The 19092-nt window shown below is 41.0% G+C and overlaps 1 protein-coding gene across 2 annotated transcripts in view; it reads left to right on the top strand.

Annotated features, from left to right (window-relative positions):
• The window catches only part of RABGAP1 (RAB GTPase activating protein 1), a 4144188-nt gene that overhangs the window by 677101 nt on the left and 3447995 nt on the right, over positions 1-19092 (top strand). For both annotated transcript variants that reach the window (XM_044058459.1, XM_044058460.1), the window contains one exon: positions 7389-7546. In XM_044058459.1, the coding sequence (XP_043914394.1) occupies positions 7389-7546 (158 nt within the window). The remainder of the gene's footprint in view (positions 1-7388; positions 7547-19092) is intronic.

The raw sequence follows: 19092 nt of genomic DNA, 5'->3' as shown, positions 1-19092 counted from the left end.
GATTGTGCAGAAAATAAAGATTTGCAAGAGTAATGCATTCTGCAAACCAAGTTAGTGGACATATTTTGCAGTGTGAGTTTGATGCCTTGGAAGTATCTTGCAGGGCTGCTGTTACTGGGTCTGTACTGAGAAGGCATGCTTGGCTAAAGGAACAAGTCTTGCCAGACCATGTCAAAACAAAATTACTAGATGCTCCATCAAATCAGGAGGGTTTGTATGGCACAAAAGTAGAAGTTCTTAAAAAGATGGAAGAAAAAGCTAAATCTATGCAAACCGTCAAAGATTTCTTACATGTGCAGCCATCTAAATTCAGTAGGCATTGGCCTTCAAAAAACTGGTCCTTTCCAGTCCCTCTCAGGCCTTCTCAGTCCAAACCCAGGGGAAACAGACCACCAAGACTACAGTCTCAGGGTATGCAGAGATCTAAACAATGGATTGTTTTCACCTCATAACCAGGGAGTGGTAAGCCACCCCCTTATGGATAAAGTTCACAATGACTTTCCAGTTATCCTTCTCAGCAATGCCCAAGTACTTGTGCCCCTAGGAGGAAAACTCGCCCTTCATGCAAAAAACTGGATGTCCCTTACTCAGGACTGATGGATTCTAAACATTGTATCCCAGGGATACAGATTCTACTTCCACTCACTGCCAACCCCAAACGGGTTGCCAGACCTTCCTCCAAACCAGTGGGCAGAGGCTCAAAAGAAAGTACTTTCCCTTCTCCATATCAGGGCTATTCAGCCTGTTCCAGTAGAACAAAGGGGACAGGTTTCTACTCCAGACTGTTCTTGGTGCCCAGAAAAGAGAGCTCTTGGCACCCTATCCTGGATCTGTTAATGCTCAACACCTTTCTGGTGGTCGCAAAATTCAAAATGCTTACACTGCAACAGCGTCTTCCTATGCTAGCCAAGGATGCCTGGTTAGTCACCCGAGACTTAAAAGAAGCTTATCTGTACATCCCCATAAGGGAGTCTTGCAAGAAATATCTACGTTTCAATGTAGGCTCTATGCACCATCAGTTCTCTGCACTTCCCTTTGGCTTATCTACTGCACCCAGAGTATTCACAAAATGCCTAGCTCCAGCCATTGCATACTGCAGGCAGAGAAATCTTCAAATCTACCCATACTTGGACGATTGCCTGATTCAGGTGGAAAGTCAGGAATTGCTGCTTCAGCACCTGGCATTTGTAAAGACTTCTAACTTCACTGGGATATACCAGCAATGAAAATAAATCAAAACTGGTGCCCAGCCAACAAATTGTATTCCTGGGAGCAAGCTTGAACACAACTTCCCAGATGGCATTCCTCACTCCAGAAAAGCAGGTCCATTTGACAACCTATTTCAAACTAATGGCTACCAAAACCCCGCTATCTTCAAGGAAAATACTGCAACCCCTAGGGTTCATGGCCTCATGCATTCTGCTAATTCCACATGCAAGACTGCATATGAGGAAACTTCAGTGGTACTTAAAAAAAAGTCTGTGGTGTCAACATTCTCAGGACTTGGAAACACTGATTCCAATCACACCTTGCCTAAGGGCAGAGTTCCTTTGGTGGGCAGAAGCATGCGACAGCAACAAGGGACTTTGTTTCACTCAACCCCTCATCACCGAAACCCTGACAACAGACACATCAGACTATGCATGGGGGGCTCACATGGCAGGCAAATGCATTCAAGGCAAATGGAGCCCAGAACAAATTCCTCTGCATATCAGTTAAAAAGAGATGCTAGCTGTACAGAATGCTCTGACAGCTTTCAAATACCTTATCCTTCCAGGACAGCTCCTGATAAAGACAGACAACACCACAGTTATGTGGTACATAAACAAGCAGGGTGGAACTCATTCTTACCCACTCTGCAGGTTAGACATGGCTCTGTGAAACACAGCCTTGAGCAACCAAATGCACCTACAAGATCAATTCCTGCCAGGCAAACAAAAATCACTGGCAAATGACTTGAGCAGAAATCTACTGGACCCTCACGAGTGGAAACTGGAACCCAACTCATTCAAACTTCTAACCCGGAGGTGGACCTTTTTGCCTCCCCCCAAAACCACCAATTCAGCAAATTATGCACCAGGGACCCACACAGCAGAGCTTGGAAGGTGGACGCCCTATCCTTTACATGGCAAAACCTTTCAATTTATGCCTTTCCTCCTTGTCCCTTACTCTCAAAAGTATTACTCAAGATCAAACAGGACAGGCCAAGGGCAATTCTTATTGCACCAGACTGGCCACGCCAGCACTGGTACCCACTCCTACGCAGTCTGACAGCAGTGCCACCCTGGCACCTACATCAGACACCTTCCTTGCTGTCTCAGCAGGAGGAACATATTTTGCATCCACAGCTGCAAACCCTAAACCTTGCAGCCTGGCTTTATCCCCTGAATACATCACCAGCATCCCTCAGCAAACAAGTGTTGGACGTTATCCTTGAGGCCAGAAGGCCTAGTACTAGGAAATCCTATGCTGAAATGTGGAAAAGATATTGTTCTTGGAGTCAGTCTCAAGGCTTACCTCAAATCCTTGATTACCTAGCAGAGCTGCTCCACAGAGGCCTATCCTTGTCATCCATTAAGATTCATGCCTCTGCCATCTCAGCTCATTATAATACTGAGCCACCTCTCTTTTCTCACCCTTTCATCAAACAGTTCCTGAGAGGAGCTAACAATTTAAGACCCCCTAGGAGTGCTCCCACCCTGTCCTGGGACCTTAACTTTATACTGGAGAAGCTCACACTTCCCCCTTTTTAACGTGCTGCTTCAGCAGAGTTAAAATTCCTCTCTTGGAAACAACTTTACTTTATAGCTGTTACTTCAGCAAGAATAATGTCTAAGCTACAGGCACTAATGGCGATGGAGCCCTTCATTATTTTCCATGCTGACAGGGTTTCCCTCAGGACTAACCCTTCCTTTATGCCCAAGGTGGTATCCAATGTGGCTTTAAACCAATCCATCCATTTGCCAACCTTTTTCACTAATTCTCAGAATAAAGGGGAAAGGATCCTGCACTCCGTGGACGTGCACAGACAGCTCAGGTTCTACCTTGACAGGACTAAGCCTTTCAGAAAATCTGACCAGCTGCTAGTCAGCTTTGCTACAGGGGCAGAGGGCAGGGCCATTTCGAACCAAACCATTTCCAAATGGATAGCACACTGCATCCATTTCTGCTACAAGCACCATGGAAAACCTACCCCTCTGGGAATCAGAACTCATTCCACTAGAGCTACTTCAATCTCTACAGCATTTCTCAGGGGAGTCCCTACCAGGGACATCCTAGAAGCTGCAACCTGGAGTTCTGTACACACCTTTACCAAGCATTACCACTTACTATTTTTCTAAATCCAGAGCTGGATTTGCCACAGCAGTCTTACAAGGCCTGCTAGCCAGCCCCAACACTTCTTGACTGCCTCCACCATTCCCCAGCTTTGGGAATCAGCCCAAGTGTGATGACTGCAACAATGAAACACGAAGAACATAGTACAGTTGTGTACACTTACCATAAATGTAGATGTTTAAGTGTATTCACTGTTGCAGTCCTGGTTTCCCTCCCTCCAGCCCCCTGGCTTTCTCTATCCTTTCTACCTATCCTCTTTATGGCCATTTTTTAGTTTTTACTGGAGGTGTTCCACACCATGTAATAGCTTCCTATTGTGGGGGCTCCTGACATCTGGGGCAAGAAAAACTGATGTAATGGCATCGGCTGCATGTTTTATACACCTGACGACCTGACGTCATGGAAGAGTCAACAGCATCTGACACAGAAATCCCAAGACTTTGGTACTAGGGCTGACTGAGGGCTACCTGCAGGCAGATAACCCAAGTGTGATGACTGCAACAGTGAATACACTTGAACATCTACATTTATGGGAAGTGTAGACAACTGTACTTAACACAACACTGGTGAATTATCTGTTGACACCTGCCTTTTGGGGGAAGAGAAGAGAGAAAGCTTATTTGTAGTTACACTTAGTTACATTTGGATTTTGCAAAAATGTACAATAGTTCATAAACTTGGCATGTAAGAGTTGTCTGAATGATGGCAGTAAGTTACTGGGAAGACTGAAAAGGGCAGTGGTACTGAAAAGCTGTTAGGCTGTCATGGAAATAGGTGTGTGTGTGTGTGTGTGTGTGTGTGTGTGCACGCATTGTCTTTGGACATCTGAGAGTTAAAGCTAAGACACGTTACTGTTGGTATAACAGCACTGTGAGGAATGGATGGGGCTAAGGGTTAAGTGGGAGGGCATATTAGTTATACCTCTGTTTCTCTGTAGTGTGTGGATCTTGTTTGAGTGTGGCTGGTGCTAGTCATAGCGCAAGGAGGCAGTGTTCAGTTGTTACATAATCTTATGATTAATGGCCCCTTTTGTGTGTTATTTTAAGTGGAACTATTGCTCCTATCACTTACAGTGCCATTATCTGGAGACTGTTTTATTGACACTGCTTGAGTGCATACATTTTAAGTCAAGATCACATGAAATTCTTTGTACTTGTTACTGTATTCTCTTCTACTATAGTCTTCTTTATCCTGTGACAGCAGAGCTCCACATTTTTATCTCCCTTTTTTATTTTTAGTAATTAAAATTATAGTTGTTTTATGTTAAAATTATAGGAAGTGTAATGCAGTATCCATGCCATAAAGTAAAATACAGGGTTTTAAGGGATAAATAGAAGATGAAGACTGCTGGAAGATATATATATGAAGGAGTTTTTCAGAAGAGTTAAAATGAACTGTACAAAAAAGTTATATTGTAGGAGGCAATATATGTACTGTTTAGTCATTGCAGTCCTTGTACTATAACTTCCCTTGGAAACAGAACTTCAATTCTTTCTGTACAACATTTTACCATTATAGTTTTCATATTTTTTTCTTGCATCATGACTGGTTGTAGAACTTTTGATTGGTTATTCTGCTGGAACTTTGACTTTCGTCTTGTACTGATATCCATGCTATGTGTTTTCATGAATTATGTAGTACGTTGGTTTGAGTGGGTTACCATCAGTGTCTGCTTCAGGGTGGGAATGTGCATCTCTGTTCTTTGGTACCATCCACAGAGATGATGGTCTTCATTTTCTGAGTAGATTTTACATCTCTGCTGGGTTTTTTTTCTCTCTCTAGCTTTTGCTTGTTTTTTACTTATCAGTCATGAAGTTGAAGTAGGTAGTGTACTCTTCAGCCTTTAACCCTTTTAACAGATGAGCTGCAAAGAAGCCATCTCTGCAGTGGAGTGTTCCTATTTTGCAGAACTGTGAGATGGCAATCCTTGTATGATGTGTGCACTGGACAGTTTACCAAATGATGAGCATAACTTCTGAGTGTGCAGCAAAACTCAGCCAAGAAGCATACATGCAATAGAAAACATGAAGGGCGCAAGGAACTTTAATTAGGGGACTTAAGATTGGTGTAGCTGAAGACAGGAAAATCAGTAGTGCAGATATGTTACAGAAGTGTGTAATATATCAAAGGAAAATTGCTTCTTAAATTAGATCATTTTATGGGTTAGGTAGGTTGGAGTAAAACAAGTCCAATGTCAAAAAATACAAGTTCATTAAGCAAGCAAAGCTTTCGGGCAATACAACTCAGTGCAAGAGGAAAGGTGTATTGCCCGAAAGCTTTGCTTGCTTAATAAGTCCGTGTTTTTTTATGTTGGACTTGTTTTAGGTAGGTTGGACCCATGGGTTAGTTTTCAGCTTGTTACAGAGTGCAGTGTAGCTACAATAACAGTGAATTTCTTAAATTGTATTATTTTCTCATTATTTTTGCGAGGGCCTCACCCCTCTTTACACTACCTATCTCCCTCCCCGCTGTTCAGTTTTTCAGTTGGTATACATTTTTGTGTGCATATTTAATTTTTTTGCTGTTTAGCATATCCTAATTATGATCCTGAGGCTTTGTGTGCATCCATTAAGTTGGGTACAGGTAAGAAAATGTGCAGAATAAGGGGCATGTTCTCAGCTGTGCCTCATTATCAGATGTGTTTCTCATTTTGAGTCTTGAAGTCCACATTTCTTGCTGTTCTGCAATGCACGAGTCTGAAACGCATTCAGTGTTGACAGTTTTTAACCAGTACCTCTCAGTGGCAATGGCAAGTACTGAATCAAATTCATGCAAACATTTTTGTCAGTGTAAAATAACACATTCATAACCATCCTTTCAGCTTTCCTGGTTAAAGTTGTTAGCTGTAAGTAAGTGATCATATTTGTCCATTTGTTCCACATTGTGAGAGGTAGTGTTCAACATTTTGAACATAGAAGGGTGGCTGGAACACACAGAAGTAGTGCACTTTATTTGATTAGTGTTGTTGAAACTTGTTAAAGGTAAATATGTAAACATAATATAGTCACACAGCAAAGCAAAATTCAGATTTTTTTCTAAATATTAATCTCATTCAAGATGCAGTTTAATTTAATCATGTAATGATGTGACAACACTAAGTTAGTGTGAGTAAGCCATCAAATTTTACTTTGTGTAACACGTACTGTCTTATGATCAGCTGTATAAACTTGACCAGGGGCAGTAGTTTGAAAATATAACCAGTGACAAAATATACTGTGCTACCAAAAACAATAAGAAAGTACAAGCTGTCATGTTGTGTAACTTCAACTGCAAATAATAAAATCCCACAGTATGCCTGGGGATATGCTTAAACTGGAAGTGAAGACTAAGATGTCACACCTTTCAAGAACTGAAATCTAAGATAGTACAACTCAGGGAGCATTTTGTCAGGAAATACCTACATTGTTCCCTAACTACTTTGCGTAGAGCTATTTTATCTCGTATTCAGAGAAATTCTCCCTAAAAGTGTGGAGATGGCCACCTCACAAGATAGCAAAGAAAGCTGATGCTGTCTAACTCAACTCATTCATGCTGAGCCGGACTAGCTGCTTGAGTGTTTACTTCTTAACCTTCCATGACCTGCTTTTCCAGCTTCCAGCCAACTGCTCATCTTTCACTCATATGGGCTGTAGACATATCTTCAACTGCCTGTCAGAGTCAGTTTTGTTTACGTTTTCTGATTTAGTATGGAGTTTTCATTAGTCTTTATTTCCTATGTAGTATTGTAGATACTTAATGTTTTGAGCACTTACTGACATATTTTAAACCTTTGTTAATACATGCTCCTTTTTTTGAGATCTTATTTTGCTAGTAATTTTGTGTGCAGGCATTAGTTTGACTTATGACGTTTCCATGAATATATTGTGCAAAAAAAGTAATTTGTCATTCTTGCTGTTTTGTAGTAGATTTGAAAAAGATGGCCGAATATCGGATACTAAATTCATAATTGTACAAGATAAAATTGATGCATTTGTTTTGGAAATGATTAAGTAAAGCAGTCAATATTTGTCTGAGACCATGTGAAGATTCTGAGGTGTGGTTCTTTTCTTTAGGTGAGTCGAATCCTATATAGCTTTGCTACTGCTTTTCGACGCTCTGCAAAACAGATTCAGTTTCCAGTAAATCCTCCACCTTCCACACCAGACAGTGATATCTTCACATTTAGTGTTTCATTGGAAATCAAAGAAGATGATGGAAAAGGTTACTTCAAGTAAGTTAATTTTCTGTTGTGTGTTTTAAGCTACTGGAAGTTTATAAATATGTGAGTTAAACAACACTGAGCTAATGAGTAGTGCAGCTAACTGTAATATAAGGCTATTGCTTCCATAGAAGGTTTTTATTTTTGGACTTAATCCCCCACCATCAAAACTTCCGAAGAGAGCTCTATCAACTTTTTTATAGGTATAGGTTCATAGGTTCATACTAGGCTATCTGCCCGAGGGCATTTACAAGCCTAGCCCATAGTTTTGTGGCTTACGCCACCCCTTTAGTATGGGGAACTATACCCATTATTTTGCTGTGCCTCTGTCGAGCAGTGACACTGAGGTAATCCCTGGGGTATATCTGCGATCTCCCATCCATTGGTCAAGATTTCTCTTGAACAAGGCCAGCGAGGTGCTCTGCCTCACATATACCGGGATTTTATTCCACAGCATAGGGAGTCTTTGGGTGATGAATTTATCCCTCCAGCACGTCCTATTTATCCCCTCCCTCCCAGTGTTGCATATAACACCCCTTGTGGGGGTGTCTTGCTCCTTCTAGGGGATAACTGGTGACATTGGTCCATCAGTTTGGGGCAATTGCTCCTGTGTAGTTTTGTGTGTTTGTTCTAAGATGTCTTTCCTTGGATTACTGTTGCAGTATTCCAAATTGTTGAGTTTTCTAGCCAGATAACCTCGATGTCCAGCTGGGGTGCCAAGGCTAAAACCTTCCATAGAGTCATATGTCAGTCATATGACCAAAACCTGCGGATGTAAGGGTACATAAGCTAAAGCAAAAGTGTAAAACCTCAGACTATCTTGACACCAGTCCGAACGCAGGTCTTGCACTTCATGTGGTCCTTGGTACCACTGGCCTACTCTGGTTCAGATAAGTGTCCTGTTGGGGGGACTTTCCTTGTATTTTTTTTTCTTCTCTAAGTAGTATCGTTTTGTTTTTCTATTAGATTCCAACTAGGAGGGGAAAGTGCGATTGTGGTAAGCGGATTCCCTACAAGGATCTCCACTTCAGGTGCCTTTTCTGTTTAAGCACAGAACATGATTATAAGAATTGTACAAAAGACTTGGAAATAGTACCAAAGCATTACAGACACGACTTTCTTCCCTGCACACTTACTTGGAAACAAAGCATGTTAATCTCCTCTCCCAAGCTAACAAGGCAGACCCTTCCACCCCTTATGTCCCATGTATTCCAAAGAAGTAGTTTGATGCCTAGGTCCAACATTATGCCTGCCCAGTTGGACTGCAGTGTATCAGCTGAGGTTTCTGTGCCCAAGGTATGCTTGACATCTTCTCAAATGCATAAAACCTTGACCCCAAAGGAGGCCAGTATGGCGGCTGAGAATGTATGTCTGAAGTGCTTGATACTTCTGAAACTGGTGAAAAGGAGGAATGTTCTATAATCATATCTGAAAGCCTGAAGGTATTCTGTGAATTTTAGAGAGGAAATACCAACTCTTACCGAGATATGTTAGGGGTCATCAGAACCACTGTATCTTGTGAAAGTAGATCTCATACCTAAAAAGGAAAAAAAAAAAAAAAAACAGGCAAAATGTTGCCCTCTCCTCCCGTGTCCAGGAAAAAAGAGTGGATGGATTTTTCCCAAGGCCTGTTTAAGGCCGTAATGGCGCTCAAGCCACCATCTTTTGCCCCCTCTGCCCCACTCTTCCTGCCCCTCAAAGGAACAATTTTATTCTCATCCTCTTCTGAGGATTATGAGGCAAAGGGAAATTTAGACTCTGAGCACACACTGGCCCTCTTTTCTCAAACCCATTCTCCAGGCTAGGTGTCCTCTGATGATGATTTCCCCCTCCCCTGATTCTCCTATTGAGAAAGCTTCATTTGGAGAAACCATCTGTAACTTGGTGAAACATTTTGAATGGGAATCGCAACAGATTTTGATTTGGAAAAAAAGATGTTAAAGGCATCTAGAGGTGGGCATTCCTCTTCATGTTCTGGAGGCCTTTCTCTGTGCCACTGCATCTACTTTCATGCTCCGCCAGCAACTAAAAGGTCTGATAGATTTTACAAAGTGCCTGTAGATTCAGTTTCTGCTCAAGAATCCCTTGAGAGATTCTTCTGTTTTCCATGGCTAAGGACACTTCTTAAAAACTCTCTGCCTCGTAATGTCCTTCCCTAAAATAAATATAGAGTGGGAAAGAAGGTATATACCTCTTCTACACTAGGCTTTAGGGCCTTGAACTGTCCTATTGAAATGACTAAATATATGTTGTCTGTCTTGGGGAATTCTAATACAACTCTGGTTTCTTTGGAAAGGGCAGCTAATTAAGCTGCAAGGATGTCTTTGTGGTAGCTCAGGCCTCACAAGTGGCTAGGCATAATATCAAATGCAGCTGTGATGCAGTAGAGGCTACCTCCAGGGTAGCTACTATAGGGTGTGTTGTCAGAGAGCATGCATGGCTACACTCTGTATCTAAGGACATTAAAGCCAAGCTGCTAATTCTCCTTTAAATAGGGATATTTTATTTGCCCTGCTGCGGCCAGCTTGTTTAAAACCTTACAAGAACAGGGGAATATATACGATTGCAGACTATTCTTTTTCTTCAGTTCCAAGATACCAGAGTAATTACCCTGCACAGCCGATATTATTTGCCCACAGGGAATCTAGACCCCGCTCATAAGGCCAAGAAAATGCCCAGGCAAATATTCCAAGATGAACCAGACAGAAACTGCAAGTCTGGGAAGCCATTCTTTCCAGACAAAACAGCCTGACTGCCCATTTTTCCCTCCTCCCTAGTCCTTCACTCCCCTCATCTACAAGACTTGCCTCATTTGTAGAAAACTGGCAGCTCATTACCATAAACAAGTGGGTCTTCTCCATTTATTTAACATGGCTACAAGATTACTTGGAAGGAGGTCCCTCTTTCAAGGCATGCCTCCTCCACCTCAAAATTGGATATAGTTCCACTCTCCCATAATTCAAGACCTATTCAAGCAAGGCACAATAGAGTCTGTGCCCCAACAGTATCTGGAAAAAGGGTTCTTGGCTGAAATCCTCTACTCATGACCTAGAAATAACCCCACCTGGTTACAACATCCTTAGAAATGACCGAACTTCCAAAAAGGGTGGCGGTGTAGCCATCTTATATAAATCAGAACTCCTAGTTTCATCCTATAATGTGTTATTTCCCTCTTAATAACAATGCAGAAACCCTCTCCATCAAACTCCACCTTAACAAATCAAAATCTATTTACATCATTTGTACCTATATTCCTCCAGGAAACAATATTAACACATTAGAAAACATTCTTAATACCCTTTCCACCCATCTACCTCAAGAAACAATTGTACTACTTGATTTTAACATTGGCTGGACTACCTGTAGCTCCTCCAAACCAAACACTCATATTAATCTTTATGGCTTCACACAAATAATAAACACCCCCACAAGAATTCACAAACCTAGTAATAAAGAAACCATCGTTGACTGGATCCTTATAAATAGTCATCCTGAAACCTACATACCAGGAACACTTCCTGATGACATTAGTGACCATGTACTAACCTATATAACAAAGCAAAAAGCTCATAGTCCTAATAACAATTTTACATCCTATCGCTCAAAAAAACACTTTCAAGCTGAGAGCTTTCAAACAGAACTAAAGGCCTGCAACTGGTCTCCTCTGAAAGAACTTAGCCTAGATGAAGCTGTTTCCTACTTTAATACTAAATTCTTACAAATCCTAGATCATCATGCCCCTCCTCGCTCTTCCCGAATTAGAAACAAAGCAGCCCCTTGGCTCACAATACAAACCAGAGAAAAAATATTCCTTAGAAACAAAATATGGACCAAATGGAGATCCACTAAGAGCTCTGCTGACCACCTACTCTATAAACAGCTAAGAAATTCAACCAAAAAAGACATCTTATTAGATAAACAAAACTATTATTTCCTCCTTCAACAATCACACCCAAAAAACCCTCAAAAGTTCTGGTCAGGCATCAATAAGCTACTCAAACCAGGACATAAAACTCCAGCCCCATCATCCGTTCCCCATAATCCTTTACAAATAGCAGATGCCTTCAACAATTACTTCACTGAAACTATTCAAACGCTTGCTAATACGCTATCCCCTACTTCCCACACCCCTTTTCAAAACACAAACAGCTCAGTCCCCTCCTTACATATACAACCCGTACCAACATCCTTTATCTGTAAACTCCTACAAAAACTCAAACCCTGTACCCCTTCTACCAACCGTCTCCCAGCTGAATACCTTCAAATAGCAGCCAAAGTCATTGCATATCCCATATCCATCCTTATAAACCAAACAATCCTAGAAGGAAACCTCCCATTCATTTGGAAAGTCTCCCATATCATCCCCTTACATAAAGGAAGTAATTCCACTGATATCTCTAATTTTAGACCTATTGCTTTACTTTCCCCTCTGGCCAAAATAATGGAAAAATGTATTCACTATCAACTACTTCAACATCTGCTCCATAATAATTTACTAGCCAGCATGGCTTCAGGCCCTTTCATAGTACAACTACTGCCCTACTAACTTTCACAGACTGTATAAACAGAAATCGAAATAATAACTCTGTCTTCTGCACTATTCATTGATTTATCCAAAGCCTTTGATATGGTGAACCACAAATTACTGATCAGTGTACTAAAAGCCCAATCTCTTGACCCACAAGCAATACGCTGGTTTACATCCTATCTTGAAAATAGACAACAAGCAGTGCTCTGGGACAATACTCTCTCTACACCTCTACCCGTAAACATTGGAGTCCCTCAAGGACCTATCCTAGGCCCTCTTCATTTCTCAATTTTTATTAATGATCTGAACACTGTATTTTCTAAAGCCACCTGTATACAATATGCCAATGACTCAACCTTGATCTGTACTGCTAAATCAGCAACCTCTCTTCAAACCCTCACTCAAACAGTATTTAACACTGTTGAAAATTGATTTGCCCAGCATTGCCTTCTCCTAAATCCCAAAAAAAACCAAAACTTCTGTTTTTTGCTCCTACCCTAAAGTCACCAGAGATCGACTTCATAATTACCTCTAATAATGGAACTACTGTTTCCCCTGATGCTACTACACGTCTCCTGGGCATTACCTTAGATAACAAACTCAACTTCGATGACCATATCAACAATACTATTCAGTCTGTTAATAAAAAACTAGGCTCCCTGTGTAGAATCAAACCCTTCCTCACTCCACAAGCTAGAACCTCCATTGCCCAGACTCACCTCGCTTCCACCCTATTCTATGCTTCCAGTATATACACCAGTCTCTTAAGGCACAATCTAAGCAAGCTTGAAACCAGTTATAACAACATAGCCAGATTTGCCACAGGCACTCCTTTCAGAACCCATCACTGTCTTAATCTTAAACAGCTTTGATGGTTCGAACTTCAAAACCATCTTCTTTATAATCAACTAGTGATCATACAAAAAATTCTTTACCACCCAAATAATACCCCTATCCTTACTAACCTGATCTCCCCTTATAAAAATCTGGAAACACTTCGCTCAGCTAATAAGTTACTCATTTCCAATGTTAAATCTAATAACAAAGCAGGCGACTCACTTTTTACTAATGTTGTGGGCAAAATCTGGAACCAGCTCCCTAGAGCACTCACATCTCTCTCATCTACATCTCTCTTCAAAAAAAAAAACCTCAAAGAACATCTGAAAATTCTCTGGCTTTGTCCCTGCTCTAAACCAGACTGAACCCTACTTCCTCTCCTTATTTCTCTCATCTTGTTTTCAACCCTTATTCCTGTACCATGTGCCCTCTACAACAATTTTCTATGCAAACCAAACATATATTAGCCAGTGTATTTTTTTTTCCTATTCTTTTTCTTCCATAACCTTCTCATGCCTCCATCTCTCTTTCTTTGGCCTAAATATTATCTTCAGACCTTGTGTGTATCTGAAATTGTTGTATCTTAAACTATGCTTTGACTCTATACCACTCTATTTAAATTGAATTTTTTCTTCCCATATAAGTTTAATTCTCCAATGTATTGCAATTTTAAAAAAATGGTCTAAGCATTGAAATTTATGTATAATATTGTTTAAATATTGTATTTTCTCTTTTTACCTGCTTGGAGCTTATCTCCCTGGGCCTCTACTGAAAATGGACATGTATCCAGCTAGACTAGCCCAGTCAACAAATGTAAAATAAAATAAATAAATAAATTTTATTCAAGGCTATTCCTTGTTACAAGTCAAGGAGACTGAAGAGCTACACTGGATCTGTCCATTCTCAACACTTTTCTCAAGGTCCTCTCATTCAAGATGCTGCGGCCTCCCCCCCATGACTCTTCCACAAGCCAGTCTGATATTATTGGATCTAAAGCTCATCTTTCTCTACATCCTGATCCACTCTACTTTCAGGAAAGTTTTGACATTCACGGCTTGTTCATCACACTGCTTTGCCTTTTGGACTTTCTACAGCACCCAGGGTTTTCAGAAAGTGTCTGGCTTCTGTCATAGTCTTTTGCAGAATTAACGGGGTATTCAGGTATTCATATACTTAGATGATCTGTTATGCAGACACCCTCTCTACAGACCCTTGTACATCCATTATAACTTAACCGTATCCCTTCTCCAAAGTCTGGGGTTCGTGATTATCTTTGAGAAATCCATGCTAGAACCAACCCAGGACCTGTCCTTTTTCGGCTGCAAAATTAGATGCCAAACTCATGAAGGCTTCCCTGCCTCTAAATAAGGTGCAGAGTCTGTCTAGTTGCTTCCAATCCCTCCTGCTTCTTCACATTTGCACTGCAAGAGAGATCATCAGGGCACTGGGATTCATGGCTGCAAGCATACCCATGCTTCCATTTGCCATGCGTCATATGAGAAAGATCCATTGTTACTGGAAATCAGTCTGGTCCAGGCATCCTCATCTTTTGGACCCACTAATTGCTCTCTTTAAAGAAAGAAATGCAATGGTACAATAGCACAGGTAAACTTTGTCCCAGGCCTGCCTTTTAAACTACAGACATTACAACAGGAGTTGCAAACACATGCTTCAGATATTACACGGGGGGCATGGATGGGCTTCCCTGTGAGTTCAGGGGCCAGTGGCCACCAATCCAAGTTCAGAGTACATAAACCTGAAGGAGATCTGGACACTAATTCAGGGCCCTGCAGATCATCTCCTGCTCCTGTGCCTTAGAACCATTCTGAATTTTCAGACAGCACCACAGTTGTGTGGTACATAAAACAGGGGGGGGGGGCACCAGATCTCAGCTATGCAGACTAGCTTTTATGCCCGCAGAGTCAAATGTGGAAAACATTAATATTTACAAAGGAGCAAGATAGTGTGAAGTGTGGTGATGAGCTGTCAGAAGTATTTAGCCGTATAATGGGAACTGTGCAGGGTTGTCCACTTTCACCATTACGTTATAATTTGCTTTATATTTAGAGCTATGAGCCAGGGACATAAGACAGATCAAACATAACTGCATATAAATGGAGAAATACTAATAAGAAAGTAGCCCTTTTCATGGACAGTGTTACCAAGTCAGAGCATGGATTAAAAGTTGGATAAATTATTTTTATAGTATAGCACAGTGATGGGGAACCTTTTGGGTTTGGTGTGTCAAAAGCTCCTGACACAAAATAATTCACTGCACTTCACATGAGCAACGAATGCAAAAGTCAGTGTCTTTGGTAACTCGGGTGTTGGTGATTGCTGATGTGTCACCCAAAACATCGTGACATGCATCACCTTTGGCACGCATGTCATAGGTTCACCATCCGTGGTATAGCAGGGTATAAAGTAAATTAAGCAAAAACAAAGGCAACTTTTGTTTTCTTTGTAACATCCACCCTGTAGGGCATTATTGCACTTTAATAATGGACTGTTTCATATTTGTGTTATTGGTATGTACATTTTTTATATTTTTGATGTAAAGTAGTCTCTCCATGTAATGCTTAAAATTTTCTGCAACTTATGCAATTGTTGTTGATGAAGGCTCTTAAATATAAAAATGTAAGTTCTAAGTACTTGGCATTAATGCAAGACTTTCACATAGTCACACGGATAATTAAGTAGAGACAGACTTGTACATATACAAATGTACATGCACAGACCTATGCACAGAGATGCACAAAAATGTGCCCAACAATTAGAGGCTTTCTTAACTGAATGTACCTCACCTGTCATCGTGATCAAATGAATTAAAACAAATTCATACAGTGTAAAATATTGCAACCCCCCCCCCCCTGCCCCAACTGTCCCTAACCGTTGTGGGAAATCTCTGAGGATTACAGTCAAGCAAGGCATTGCAGTTTTATATCTCTTATTGTTCATATAATGCATGTTGATAAAAACCCTTTTTGGATCTGAATTCTTGTGCAAAGAAGTTGAGAGAGATGCAGTTTCCATCACTGTCTTTCTCTGTCACTTGCTCTGTGACTCAGTCTGTCTCACTGTTTTTCACAATTGAATTTTTCTACCTTGCTAACGAAGTGATTAGTGAGGAGTATATAAAATGACAAGTCCTTGTAACTGCTGTTGCAGTTACTTTTGCTAGTTGTGTTCTTTTGTCTCTTTATTTTTGTTATTGTTTTATGGTATTTAATCAATAAAATCTGCATTCAGCCTGAGGAAAAAATGTCATCTGTTTGCTTTTTTTTTTCATTCTGTTTCACAGCAGCTTAAAAGAGGTGGACTTCTGTAATTTAACACCCTGAAGAACCCTGCTACCCTAAATTAGATAAAGTAGGGGTAGGTTCATGTGTTTGAACAAGCTTAATGGACATTGATGAGCTTGATGCTATGGATTGCCTGTTGAAATGTATGGTGTGCCTGCAGTTTTCCAGTCCCTTGATTTGTGTTAGGATGAGGAGTTTATTCATAGATGTTTTGAGTCTTTGAGATCTGAAGTTATCATATTTTATAGTACAGTTGTGAGTAATTTTATTTATTTTTACAAGAGACTGAGTGTCCTCTGATCAGATAACTGGAGATTTTCTATGCAAAGGTTTTCAAATAGAAATGGATTATTTAATGATCTGCATGTCATGCATACATGGGCCTTCTCTAAGAAGGCTATAGAACAGAGAAGGGAGAGAACTGTTGTCTTTCAGTAAGACCAGCCTTTGATGCTCTCTGAATAATTTGTTTGCCTTTCCTAATTGCATCTGTTTGTGTGTGGGAAAATTGCAGAATAGGATGTAGTGTTTTATAACTGGTCTGATTGATAAAATCATTGTACAGTGTGAAAGTTACTGGCTTTTTCCCAGCTGTCATCCCCATGGAGGATGATCAAATAGGCAACTCTGTATACTTCACAGATTGTAGCTGCTATATAGGTGTCAAAAGAAATGTTAATTGCAAGGATTCTAAGTTTTTTTTTTTTACTGTGTTATCAACTTTTAGTTGTTGATCATTAGTAGTATATGAATTTGGAATTTTTCTTCACCAAAATATCTCAAGGCAGTGACAAGTGGAGTGCCACAGGGTTCCGTCCTGGGACCTCTCCTGTTAGCCTGTACTTCAGAGAAGTAGATACCAAACACAGAAGGCCTCTGGCTGACTGCAAACTAGGAGCCATAGTCAAGTCCACAAATGATGTGGACATCCTACAGAAGGGCCTCACTGAGACAGATGTCTGCTGTCAGAGCCATGGCCTCAAGCTAAATGCCAAAAAGTGCAGTGTCATCCCCTTTGGTAAAAACTCTGTACCCATGAACTAACACATAGGCAGCAATCTAATTAACACTGAATGTGTGATAAGAGACCTTGGGACCCAGGTGGACAGTAGTCTCTCCTTTGATAGTCACATCGCCACAGTAGTCCGGAAGTCCATCTTCTTGGCACACCTCATCATAAAAGGGTTCTCATCCAGGAAAAAAAGAGGTCATTGTCCCCCTCTACCCGTCACTCATTAGACCCATTATAGAGTACAACGCCCCTTTTGGAATGTACCTCACAAGACATCTGCGTCAGCTGGAAAGGCCACAGAAGTAACTCACAAAGAGGATTACTGGCCTCAAACAAATGCCCTACACTGACCGCCTCAAAAAAACTCCAGCTTTACTCCGTAGCATATCGCCTACTCTGAGGTGATCTCTGCCTAACATATAAAGCTATGTCAAACCCAGAGTTGTTGGACATGCTACACCTTAAGAAATCCCAATCCCTCCAAGCTGCATGCTCTAGGGACCTAAACCTTGTCACCACAATAAACAGGACACACTGGAGGGATATATTCCTGTCCCAGAGACTTCCTATACTCTGGAACAAGCTACCCGTCTATGTCAAGCAAAGTTCTTCATTAGCACTCTTAAAGAAAAATCTTGATGAGTGGATGGGAAATAGGAAATACACCCTGAGGATCACTTCTGTATCTCTGCTGGACAGTGGCACAGGAAAATAACTTTCTTGGGTGGCGTAAGCTATGGTACCTTGCTGTCTAGGCTTACGTAGGCCCTTGGGCTGATAGTCTAGTGCCTACCTATGAACCTATAAAATGCCATAACTTTGGATTTTTTGACACTGAAGACCAAGTCGGGTCTACTTCACCAGTCATGTAATTTTAAGTGAAAGGAGGTGGGGTCATTGTTCAGGAGAATGCTGCCAAGTTGCTGAGAAGAGGATGCCAAGAAAGTGTGTCCTCGATGCACTGCTTTGAGGGATTTCAGTGGTAAGAAGTAATGATGCAGTTACATGTCCTCCTGTTCTTAAAAATCATGTAACCAACTGGAGACTCAAGTTATTATGGCTTAATTTGCCTTTAGAACCCAGAATGTATATACGAGTCTATCATGGGGTACAGTGTTGAACACCGTAACCAGTTTGAGGTGGGTTTCATAGGCAGATGAGCCTTTATTCAGTAAAGTTGTCTCACAATAAGAAATTTGAGGTTAAATGTACAAGATTTACCTTTGATAAAACCTCATTGGGTTATATTAAGGGGAATGTTTTCCTTTCTACTTGAATAAGTTGCATAGTGATTTTGCCCCATCAATTTGCACAATCTGTTTGTGAAGTTGCTCAGTTTGAATGTTGGTGCCTGGAGAATCCGGAGTCCCCATGCCTTGTGTATTATGGCAGCATAAGTCTGATTTCTATGGACTGGGCCTACAGAAGCCTAATTTCAGATATCACGGACATAGCCTTTTTTCTCTCCAATGTCACTCTTACAGCATCTCCTGGATCTTTCTTTAAGCCCCTCCTCAGGACTCGTCTGGCTTGCCTTTTTGGACCAGGGTCTCTAAAGATTGAAAGAGAAAATCTTAAATGTAAGCAGCCTGAAGAAAGGGATGGAGAGTTCAGGGTGCTGTTATGCAGTGCCAGTCTAATCGGACATCTGCAGAAGAATTTTGTGGGGGTTGCTAGGGGAAGAGACTTCTAACTAGACAGAGGCATATATTATGACATGCTTCACTGCACTTGGATTCGGCTACAGCATCCTCTTGCCAAGCAAGTGTCAAAGGCCAAGACCAGAGATTGCCTTGATCACAGCAGAAGCTTGCACAATTCCTCCTGGAATGAGCAAGTCTTAATGTCCCTTACTTCCATCTTCTTTTGCCCACTGTCT

Source organism: Protopterus annectens, chromosome 16.part0, assembly GCF_019279795.1.
Source record: "Protopterus annectens isolate FY-2018-M chromosome 16.part0, PAN1.0, whole genome shotgun sequence".
NCBI lineage: Eukaryota > Metazoa > Chordata > Ceratodontiformes > Protopteridae > Protopterus > Protopterus annectens.
The sequence above is the reverse complement of the archived record's forward strand: the minus strand, read 5'-3'. Positions and strand labels throughout refer to the sequence as shown.